Here is a 12,360-nt window from a genome sequence, read left to right on the forward strand (position 1 = left end):
GCAGCAGTTACACCTACAGGCAGCAGTTACACCTACAGGCAGCAGATACACCTACAGGCAGCAGATACACCTACAGGCAGCAGTTACACCTACAGGCAGCAGTTACACCTACAGACAGCAGATACACCTACAGACAGCAGTTACACCTACAGGCAGCAGATACACCTACAGGCAGCAGATACACCTACAGGCAGCAGATACACCTACAGACAGCAGTTACACCTACAGGCAGCATATACACCTACAGGCAGCAGTTACACCTACAGGCAGCAGATACACCTACAGGCAGCAGTTACACCTACAGGCAGCAGTTACACCTACAGACAGCAGATACACCTACAGACAGCAGTTACACCTACAGGCAGCAGTTACACCTACAGGCAGCAGTTACACATACAGGCAGCAGTTACACCTACAGACAGCAGATACACCTACAGACAGCAGATACACCTACAGGCAGCAGATACATCTACAGGCAGCAGTTACACCTACAGGCAGCAGATACACCTACAGACAGCAGATACACCTACAGACAGCAGATACACCTACAGGCAGCAGATACACCTACAGGCAGCAGATACACCTACAGACAGCAGTTACACCTACAGGCAGCAGATACACCTACAGGCAGCAGATACACCTACAGACAGCAGATACACCTACAGGCAGCAGATACACCTACAGGCAGCAGATACACCTACAGGCGGCAGCATGCAGCCATTTCTTCAGCAGGAGGTCACACACACTTCATTTTCTCTCCCCTCACGTCTCACTCTCCCCCCTCACTCCACGACGACCCCTCCCCCAAAAAGTCTGCCTGCTCCTCCAGATAAGGCCCCCCTCCTCCACCCTACATTTCAGGTGAGTGCCCACCAGGTCTTTTTAAACACACATTTACTTTCAGAGCAGGGAGTCCACAAAACCACCGGCAGAATCTCAACCCCCCCCCAGAGCAGAGCAGAGGGAAGGAGAGCATAGATGAGCTTGTGCTGTTAGCCCCGGGCTGCCTGCTCCTTATCACAGCGTCTCTCACCTGCAAGCAGGTCAGGGTCATTAGAGGCTGCAGGTGATAAGAAGGCTTGATCTACCTACCTCGGCCTAATCAAAGGAGCCCAGGTTCAAACAGGCCGTCCTGCCTCCACCTCTCCCCTAACCATCTGCTTCACACAAAGCAATGAGCTCTGCCATGAACGTGTCATTCAGTCACAGACACACATTGTGCTTTGAATACTTTCTAGACAGTTGCAGGAGAGCGTGGTTGTAAAGATCAGGTAGTAGCTCCAGTCCCCACTCACAGTGGTGTCTGTCATTCCTCCCAACAGTCAAAGCCTGAGTGGTGCAACTCTCAAGCCCCTATCAGCTTAGCAGTTATCACCAGTAAATCAGTGGATTCTCCTACAGACATACAAGAGCAAGTTCATGACCTCTAATAGCAACACTACTAAAGGTACTGAGGGCGATAGCTAAGAGTCTTCATAACTTTGATCAAAGATATCCTTTCTGATGAATTGGGTTGCAGAGACACAGAGTGCAGTGGCGTTTTCAGCTCCAACGCAGTTGGGTGTTTACTGAGGCCACTCAGGTTCTGTGTCTGTCCTCTCAGAAGGGAAGAGGACGGAGGGACAGCGGTCAATTGTTTACTTGTTACTTTCTCCGGCTGGGCTAAGCTGTTGCCATGGTTTGAAGGAGAGGTGGGGGTTGTTTTTGGGGGCGGCTGGGTGGCATACCAATGCAGCATAAATGGATTAGGTAGAAAACTGAAAAACACAGTTGGTTGGAGAGTGGGGACTGAGCGAAAGGAGGGGGGGGCTGAGTGTGTCAGGGTTTTGAAGGGCGCGTGCCGCCACGCCCCTCCTCAGACGTCCTGTTTGATGTAAGGCCTGCTAACCAATCACAGTTGTTCCAGCTGCTGCTTGGCCTTCCGCAACCCTCTCCCACCTCCTGCCCCCGCCCCCCAGACCCGGACAAGGCCTGGCTGGCACAGCTGACTGGGATCAGGGCGCCCCCCTACTCCCCTTCAAACGCGCTAGTCTGCGGGAGGCTCCTTGTACAGGGGCATTCTTACCATCCTCCTCCCCCCTCCACCCATCACCCCTCCCTGAACAGCTTCTACCCCCAAGCCATAAGACTGCTAAATAGTTAGTTAAATAGTTAGTTAAATAGTTAAATAATTAGTTAAATAGTTAGTTAAATAGTTAGTTAAATAATTAGTTAAATAGTTAGCTACCTGGATGATCTGCATTAACCTTTTTTGACTCATCACATAGCTGCTGCTACTGTTTATTATCTGTCGCTTTATTCCTAGTTATATGTACATATCTACCTCAATTACCTCACACCCCTGTACATCGAATCAGGTACTGGTACCCAGTGTATATAGCCAAGTTATCGTTACTCATTGTGTATTTATTATTACTTTCATTCCATGTTTTACTTTTCTATTATTTCTCTATTTTCTTTCTCTCTGCATTGTTGGGAAGGGCCCATCAGTAAGCATTTAACTGTTAGTCTACACCTGTTGTTTACCAAGCATGTGATGAATAAAATGTGATGCCAGTCCATCTGAGGAAAAGGCTGAGGGGGTCGGGCCTGATTAACAACCTCACACTGTGGAGATGGGGTTAGAGTGAGCTTCTGAGTGTGTGTTAAGCGTCCTGCTTTTCAGATGCTTTGCCAAGTGTTCTGTGTAGCTGTAACCTTGTATCTGTACTAGTTTCTACCTCCTCCAGTTGAGCAGCAAAGGATGCTGAGACAATGCCTGGGTTTTTCATCACTCCCTAATTAGTGTTCATCCCAGTTTGTATGTGAGAGCTTTGTGTGTGTGTGTTTGTGTGTGTGCATCCATGTGTGCGTGTGTGTTGGCTCGGTGTCTGTCATCTCTTCTCTCAGCAGGAACTCCTTATCTTGTATTGAGAAACTGGAAGTGGTGGAGTAGGGGGCGGGGTGAAGCGATTCAGTATGGGCACAAGGACAAGTGATAACAATTAAGGGCATTCACAAGGTAAATGCATGCATGAAGAACCTGCACACCACAGCGTAGAGAGCAAAATTAGCTAATGCGTCAGTGAAGAATTACCTTGATAAAAATCCCTACCACTTCACCACCATGTTAGGCATTTCAGATCCTGCTAGTGCCACTAACTTGAGGCTGTGGTGAGATAAAAACCATAGGGGATTTTCACTTGTACTACTCCCTACTAGTGCTGCTTCTCCTCCCTGTACGGCCTGTTGATGACATACAGAGCATTCCAAAAGACTGAGGCATCACTCTACAATCATCCAATGGAACATTTGGAAACACCCTGCTCTGGGCTGGAGTGTGAACTCTGTTGAAGTTCTCTGATAGTCTTATCACTAGCCAGGAGCTATCATGGAAATGATGTTTCTCCTCATAGATCCTTTCCACTGTGACTCTGTGAGCCCTGGCCTTGGACTCATCTTTCGCTCCCGAGTGACGCAGCGGTCTAAGGCACTGCATCTCAGTGCTAGAGGCGTCACTACAGACCCTGGTTCGATCCTGGGCTGTAACACAACCGGCCGTGATCGGGAGTCCCATAGGGCGGCGAACAATTGGCCCAGTGTCGTCCGGGTTAGGGGAGGTTTTGGCCGGGGTAGGCCGTCATTGTAAAATAAGAGTTTGTTCTTAACTGACTTGCCTAGTTAAATCAAATCTTTGATCCACTGATGCCTTTCTCTGATGTTGCTCATGTCACCTCAAACAGAGGTTGTCTCAGCCTGGGAGCCATTCACTCTCTTTTTCTACAGCTGTTATTCTCCCCTCGTTTTCAGGTTGTTTTCAGGTTGCACCCATTGATCATTGGTGACAGGTAAAAGGTTTAACACACAGCAGGGGGACACAAAGGCAATGTATGCTTTGCTCTGTCAGTCACTTACTCACTCACTATTGTACATTTCACTCTCTTTTCCTTCTGTGTGCTTCAGTATTTCCGAGTCATCTCAGGACTTATTGAGAGGTAGATTTTCAACATGGCAAGGCCCATCTCCAGCCCCCATCCCTGTGAGGGACAAATCCCTGTGGTCATGCCTCTCACAGAGCCCTGCTAGGGGTTACGGTGGGGGGGGCTATAGGATTAGATATACAATACTGTATATATTATATCATTCCCTTTCTATGGCAGCAGCAGCCTCATCTAAGACGGTGAGCTGTCTCATGTGCGATGCCCCCTCCTGCAGGGACCAGGTGCACCTTGTCGCTGCCTCCCCATCACTCTTCCATCATCATCATCACACTTCACTTCCCAGCGCTGCTCTCACACATGGCTGAGTGCACTAAGGCAGGCCTGGGGGGCACTCCCTGCAGAACACCAGTCACAACACACTGCACAGTTACAACACTGCCTGGCTTGTACTGGTACCCCCCCCCTTTCCAGCCTGCTGCCTGCTGCCTAACAGATCAAAACGCTTACTCACCCACCTCCAGGAGATAGATACCTGAATTATTAAACACCCCATTATTTATTCCAATGTCTGTCCCCCTCTTCTCTCCCCATCCCCCCTCTCTCTCTTTTGGGTTTTCTTTTATCATTCTATCCTCTGTTTTGTTTCCTGTCATCCCTGCGGCTTTGAAAATGACAGAGAACCTTGAGCTGTTTTTTAGAGTGAGAACAGACAGAGACTGGAGGACATGAGGGAGAAACAATAACAGGAAGATGCTCAGATCCCAACCAGGATGAGGTCAGATGACAATGAGAGCTTAAAGCAGCTATTTTAGACCTGAATATCTAACAAGACAGTCTGTATTTATGGTTTTAGAGGAATGTGTTTGTTGTGTTATGTGAATATGTGTCTCAAAAAGTTTTTCTTACCTTTCCTAGAGGTTTAGAGTCCCAGCTCCTCTTTTCTATGGAGGGGGGGATCTGAGTCTGGTTCAGTGAGGGGGGAACCTGGTAGATATCCTGCCCAGGAACAGGCCCTCTTGCTGAAGGGGGCACCTGGTAGATGTCCTGGACAGGAGCTGGCCCCATGGAGGGAGGCACCTGGTAGATGTCCTGAACAGGGGCGTGGTACTGCTTCTGGGCGAGCATGGGGGCCTTGGGTGGGGCTTGGGGGCCCGTGGGTATCTGGTACAGGCTTGAAGGGGAGGGCTTGCCATGGTTGGGGGGCATCATGTAGATGCTGTCGGGTAGGGCGGGGACAGGCCCAGGGTTGGAGAAGGCAGGGTGCATGGCTGTGTACTGGGAGGAGGGGGAGGGCTTAGTGTAGGCACTCTGCGGGGGGAAGGCCAGCTGGCTCGGGCTCTGGGTCTGGGCAGAGCCAGCCTGGGAGGCCTGGAGGGGTGGAGGCTGCTGCTGCTGGCCCGCCTTGTCATACATGCCCACCAGGATCTTGAGGCGGTTGCCGGGGACGATGCCCTGGCGTCCATGCAGAGAGCAGAGCCACCAGCCGTCCAGACCCTGGGTGTCCCGCTCTAATACCGTCATGATATCACCCTTCCGGAAGGACAGCTCATCTGGGGACTCGGCCACATTGTCGTACAGGGCCTTGGCCAGAACGTTCTGCAGAAGACAGGAAAGAGAGAGTTAGTTCATTATTCCTTAACATTTACAGAAAGGATGTGTCTACTACTATTGTTGTAGTACCCTTCAGTGAGAAAAACCTCTTGCTTCCATAATGTTGGACTGTCACATGCCCTAGTGCTGGTGCAGGCTGACTCCCCAGACTTAATGCCTTCCAGGACAGTGAAATAACTATCATTTACAGCTGACACCTAGCAGGACACAACACAGGCTCCATCTGTCTGCCCAGCGCAAACAGCCACCCACTCACTCTGGGACGCTTTGAAACTAAACTAATATTTGGAGTGTGCCCCTGACCGGTACCTCCTCCTCTCCCTCCCCTGGCACTAGTACAGAGTAGTACGACAAGCCTGGCATGGGCCCAGATCACACACACACACACACACACACACACACACACACACACACACACACAGGGCCCCTTCAAGTGGCCCCCTTCACTAAACCTCAGGTCACACACAGCCCTCCATCAATGTCCCCAAGCTAAATGAACTAAGTCTGATTAGTTAATTGTGAGGAGCCTCCACTTCCTGATTTATTGCCTGGCTTCCCGTTGTCCACCTTAGTGTCTTTGTGATTATTAAGAGAGGAAGAGAGAGTGAGAGTCAATACTGCCGTATTAATCAGAGGGGCCTCTCATTCCTTGCTCCTATTCATCTGTCTATTCAGCACCCAGGCCTCTACCTAGGAGCAATGCCACACAGGACACAGGGCTGATCATTTACGTGCCCAGAGAGCTCCCGCTCTGTCTCCCGCCCGCTTGCACATGGCTCGCTCCCTCCCCAGCCCAGATTGACTATCACTGGGATAAGGATGTTTGTGCCGAGCCTGACTGGGTGTGGGGAGCGGGGTTCAAGGCAGGAGATAGTGTGCGTCTGCTCACAGTGTAGTTATTAATATGGAGTCGTCTTGTCAGGAAGCAGAGGTTCCCCCGTCTAAAACCCATTATAACACACCCTGACCTGACAACCCCCCCTCTCTCGGTCATTCTCTCTGATACAGATACACACACACACACACGTACACGTACACACTCATACGGCACAGCATTACATTTAAATAGGATAAGAGTGATGATAATTATAGATGTGCTGGCCCCAATCGAACCCACAACCCTGGTGTTGCAAACACCATGCTCTACCAACTGAGCTACAGGGAACTGAGCTACAGGGAAGGTGCTCAATACCAGAAATAAAATGTCCCACATTCTTTGTGCTGCCTGAATCCCAGTCAGGTAAGGAATGTACCATCCCCCCACCCTGGCTCCTTCAGTCTCATGATGAGATATCAAACACCCCTGTTCCCTGTTCCCTGTTCCACTGCCAGATAGACAATTACAACACACCCTGGGTTGCCTACTCTCTGTGTGCCAGATATGGTCAATTATAAACATATGGGATTATTGTGCTATTACATTACCCAGACGGTAATGGCAATGTTAATGTACGTTCAGATGGTCCCTATATGTAGTCAACGTAAGGAATCAGAATTGTCCCAGTGTTGAGTCAGGGTTGCTGTGATGTGATGCATCGCTGTCTGCGTCATGTGTATTCAGGGATTGAGTCAGAGCATATTGGGGTGGTGATGAATGCAGGGCTGTGTGCTGGTCTATTGGAGGGACAGTCAGGGCCTATCTCCCGGTCACAGTCTGATGAATGGCCTTCTTGTAATGTGAGAGGGACAGCTACTCTGAGTCCACGACCCATCACGGCTGAGGAGGTTCTGGAAGGCAGAGCCACACACACACACACAGCGCCCTACTATAGCCTCTGAGTGGTTCTCTTGTGGCCAGAAGCTGTCTGGGATGTCACCATGCAGGCCGAACACACACTGACCAGGCAGAGACACATACACATACACACACTGACACACACACATTGACTGTGAAATAATGAGGGGTCCTCAGACTAGTAGAAAGAGCCCATTATACTATGAGTTTTACTCACAGCAACATCTTTCTCAGGACTACAGAGTGATTCTCCATTTCCCACCAGGGATGTATCAAATCAGCTGGTGTTAACGGATAAATGGATTCTACTCAACGTGGACAGATAAATGGTTTAAAGTAATCCCTACCTTCAAAAAGGCCACGTGAAATTTGAATGGTTTTAAAGTGGATGTTAACTGAGGTTTGAATAGAATGAGAGTCAGAAGTATAAATTCTTCTATATGCTTAAGTGGCAATGAGGTAATGATACGGGTAGCATGGTGCCTCATATTGCCTAGTCTTCCATTTTATCTTTACTCTCCCTTTCCAGCTTGTCCTCTTTATCTATTCCATCCATCTCTCCCTTCAGAAAAAAAGAAAGAGATTCCTTTGACGGCCATGCTTTGTCTGCTGCTCTCTGTCATAAGTTCATTTCCTGTTGGAGTGAGAGAGTGGACAGAGAGGACTGATGACATCACAAGATTTGAACTTTGCCTTTATTAGCTGAAGTGCCTGCCTGCCTGCCAAATCTCAGTATAACTCACCCACAAATCTCTCCCTGTTTTTCTCCCTCTGGCCACAGAAACAGGAAGTGCTTAGAGAATGATTCATGTGCCGTTCTGATTGGGTATGAGTAAATAACTAGATGACTACTAGTCTCTCTCCCTACTATAAATTGCATATATGATGTACTCACCGCCCCAGACACAGCTGAGGGTGAGGGGAAATCAGCATGTCTAGAAAACTCAAAGTAGGCTGCCGGGTCACAATTTGTTTCTATTCTGCCAACCTCCAACTCTAGTCAAAACAGCAAGGGCTCATTTGAATCTGTTGTTCCAACAACAATGTTGTTCAGGTGGCCATACTAACCCAGTGGCTGTCTGTGCTGTGCTCCATTTCCTTTGTTTGGGTAGAAACCTGACAATAGCAACAGTGAGTCACTGGGGTCCAGCAGTTTTCTAGCTGTGTATAGCTAAGTCACTATGCTAACACATTACTGTGGAGGTCCCTGTGGTAATGGCAGGTCAAAGCTTGTCCCCATCACCTTAGAGCCGGGAGCAGACAAAGTCTGACGGCAAAGGTTATTATCACTCCACGAAAGAAAGAGTGGAGAAGAAAGAGGTGAAGAGAGAGAGAGAGTAAAAGAGAAGGATATTCATCATCCAGAGGCCTAAAAGTTCATTGATTTGCATTTAGAAGGGTCATGGCTAAACGGGGATCTTACCCATTTACACTTAACAGCAAGCTGAAGAGGTTAGGGTAAGAACTAGGGAAAGAGTGATGGTAGAAATTAAGGAAAGGGAGAGAGATCCACAGGAAGAGAGGGAGAGGAAAAAGAGGTGCAGTGGGTCTGGGAGAGGGAAGGAAACGGCTGCAGTGTCCATTCAGACAGCCACTGAGCAGGAAGTAATGTGGCAGCTGGTTGAGCACGCTCAGTGCAGAAAGGTCAGTGAAGGGGAAGGCAGCAAGCGCCTGTGTGTGTGTGTGTGTGTGTGTGTGTGTGTGTGTGTGTGTGTGTGTGTGTGTGTGTGTGTGTGTGTGTGTGTGTGTGTGTGTGTGTGTGTGTGTGTGTGTGTGTGTGTGTGTGTGTGTGTGTGTGTGTGTGTGTGTGTGTGTGTGTGTGCGTGTGAACGTGAGAGGGGAGGGCAGGGTGGCCTTTGTCTTTTGCCTCTACGTAACCCTGTGGGACACACACTGGTCACAAGGGTGTATGTGTGTTTTGTACATGACTATATATTTGTCCCACGGAGACAGGACCTTGGGCACAGACATTTTATGAAACCCCCTCTCTCCTCGACTTACAAAGCATCACAGCAATAAGTCATGTCTTTTGCAAACAATACTCTGCCCTTTCTCCTTTGTGCTGTTTCTGTCTCTCTGTTCTCCCCATCCAGCCCCTACCCTTTTAAACAAACGCCCCCTCAGTCATCCAAAGTTTTTATTAGTTTAAAACAGATAGACGCCGCAGACACAACAAGGCTGTCTCTGCTGCTTAAATCACATTAGCCACCTGAGCCTGGCCAAACAATGCCACTGGGTTACAAAAAGTCAACTTTTAGTTTTTTGGTTTGGGGGTAGACTTCTGAGAAGTCACTGGCTTTCTCTGGGGCTACGTAGCATGCAAGCACATAGCCTCTGACTCTTCAGATGCTCACAGCAGCATAGCAGCAGTGCACAGACTGCAATTACAGCAAAGCCTTGGCTAGGCCTGTGTGTAAGCCAGTGGTATATGACATACTCACAGACAGGGAGCGGACTCAGTATCAGATGGAGGGATCAGACACACTCCCTGTCTGTCTGTCTGTCTGTCTGTCTGTCTGTCTGTCTGTCTGTCTGTCTGTCTGTCTGTCTGTCTGTCTGTCTGTCTGTCTGTCTGTCTGTCTGTCTGTCTGTCTGTCTGTCTGTCTGTCTGTCTGTCTGTCTGTCTGTCAAGCAGAAAAACAGGGCCAGAGTGAGGGAATGGAGAGATGTGACTCAGTCAGTCCAATGGGGATTTTGTTTTGGTCTTTATCAGCTGAGACAGACACTGCTGTGACACACAGACACAATGTGCTGCTGCTGCTGCGGTATTGGCGTCTTCCCACAAGGTAGCATGCAACAATTTGGGTCTACCTCATAAAAAGACCAGCGAGAAGCCCATATGGGACCATTTGTAGGCAAATAATGTGAACAATAAACTACAGTAGTCAAATAGGGTCTAGCCGCAGGAAAAGAATCCTGAAGGACAAGACTTAACACAAATAACCTATAAGAGACAATAGCATAAGGTATCCTAGAGGTTAAAGAGGCACACAACACTCTCCTAGTTGAAAATAGGCTATATCAGTCAATTCCATTTTTTATGACTATTTTTGAGAATTTATGTTGTTATTCCAGTGAATGTGTGTATGTGTTGGTCTGTTACACCTTGATCTCTCTCCATGTCCTTGGTATTCTCCGGACAAGCCCAGACCCGTCTCCCAGGAGCTCCAGCTCTCAGCGGGCCACTCATCAGAACATTCCACAACCTCTACATACACCTCTCCTGTTACCTCACAATCCAAAGGTGTCACAACACCCCTTCTACAACACGCTACACAAAATACAAACACAGACGTTCATACTAGCTCTAAAGACTCATTCATAAGATGGCAATCAACATAGCATACTTTCAAATCTTATCAGTCACACCTACAATACATAGGCCAAGTCAAATAAAGGATTTCACACAAATAGACATTCACGCTAAAGCATGCTAAAATGTATGCCACTATTATGAATCATCTCTTCTCAAAGTTGAAAAAAAGAGACAAATAACACACAAAGAGCTTCAACCCCTCCTCCCTGTCAAGTTCCAACAGCGGTAAGAAAACATCTCTGAGTCTTGTAGCTACAGGCTACAACAAAGTGCTTGAGCTCTGCCCATTGCACAAGACTGAGTGACAGGCTAACTGGTGAGTGTGTGGTGGAACTCCACCCTGAACGCCACACAAAGCTGACAGCAGTTCCACTGTTGTAATCACATAGCGAGAGAGGAAGGACAATGACACCCAGTTCTGATTTCTCCTATCTACATACCAAAACAATTTCTCCTCTCATCTATAAACACAGGCAGTCGCAATGGCAAAAACATGTACAGAACTCTCAATGCCCGACAATAAATCCTAAAATTACAGCCTTGAGTGGGGATACAGTGGAGATACAATGATTTTCCAGAGCGTGAAACGTCATTGTGACCTCAGCCAAACATTCCAGTGGTTAGGTGTGAGAGACAAGGCCAGGAATTCAGGGAGCACTCTGATACATTTCAGGGGAAGGGAAATACAAAGACAAGATAAGGATAGGCCTACTGCTTAGGATGGAATGTGAAGGTTCAACCAAGCAGTAGTGGCACAGCTCCACAGGTTTTTAGAGCATCTGCATGTGCCTCACAGAACTACCTCAGTCAATCTGTTTCGATAAAATATCAGTGGATATGAGTTCTGTTCTGTTAGCTTTGACAACAGCATTCCCTGGCTCATTCAACTGCCCTGAGGGCATCAAACCAACCTGGCTGTGTGAGGAGAAAGCCCAGCGCTATTGTAACTAGATCAGACAGCTGAAAACCCAGCGCTTTGTGCAGAATCTATTTTGCCTGGTGTAGGCCTAGCTAGGTGTTCTGCTCTGCAACGGGTTTCTTATCTGAACTCCCTCCGTCTCTGCCTCTATTCCTCCAGTAAAGCCCAATTATCCCCCACATAAAGCAGGTGCCCTGGGGAGAGTGCAGTTTGACTACAGCAGAAAACATGTGCCCCCAGGCCCTGTTGTTTGCTGCTGAACTGGGAAAAGAGAGATACTGTCAGTGCTACCTGCGGAAGAGACTGGGTGAACTGTGTTTAAGAGATTAGGCCAGCCACAAACCAAGGTCTGTTTCAAACATGTAGTTTTCTTCAACGTAAAGCTCTTTGAAAAACACCATGAAATTATGATGTTTAGCATCTACATGATGACTCCTTCATGACAAAGAACCTAACAGAACAAATTCAACATAATTATTTGCATGATAGCACACTGATGCTATCGGGAAGTATTCTTCCTTGACTTTTCCATATTTTGTTACGTTACAGCCTAATTCTAAAATTGATTAAATAGTTTTTTTTGTCCCTCATCAATCTACACACAATACCCCATAATAACAATGCAAAAACAGGTTTGCATAAATTTTGCAAATGTGTTAAAACTTTAAAACTGAATTATCACATTTACAGCCTTGAGTCTTCTTGGGTATGACGCTACAATCTTGGCACCCCTGTATATGACGAGTTTCTCCCATTCTTCTCTGCAGATCCTCTCAACCTCTGTCAGGTTGGATGGGAAGCGTCGCTACACAGCTGTTTTCAGGTCTCTCCAGAGATGTTCGATCAGGTTCAAGTCTGG

The 12,360-nt window shown here is 47.9% G+C and overlaps 1 protein-coding gene across 4 annotated transcripts in view; it reads right to left on the minus strand.

Annotated features, from left to right (window-relative positions):
* Positions 1–12,360, minus strand: part of LOC106560839 (breast cancer anti-estrogen resistance protein 1) — a 134,188-nt gene that overhangs the window by 30,728 nt on the left and 91,100 nt on the right. For all 4 annotated transcript variants that reach the window (XM_014124199.2, XM_014124197.2, XM_014124196.2 and 1 more), the window contains one exon: positions 4,827–5,516. In XM_014124199.2, the coding sequence (XP_013979674.1) occupies positions 4,827–5,516 (690 nt within the window). The remainder of the gene's footprint in view (positions 1–4,826; positions 5,517–12,360) is intronic.

The sequence above is a fragment of the Salmo salar genome, chromosome ssa10, assembly GCF_905237065.1.
Source record: "Salmo salar chromosome ssa10, Ssal_v3.1, whole genome shotgun sequence".
Taxonomy (NCBI): domain Eukaryota; kingdom Metazoa; phylum Chordata; class Actinopteri; order Salmoniformes; family Salmonidae; genus Salmo; species Salmo salar.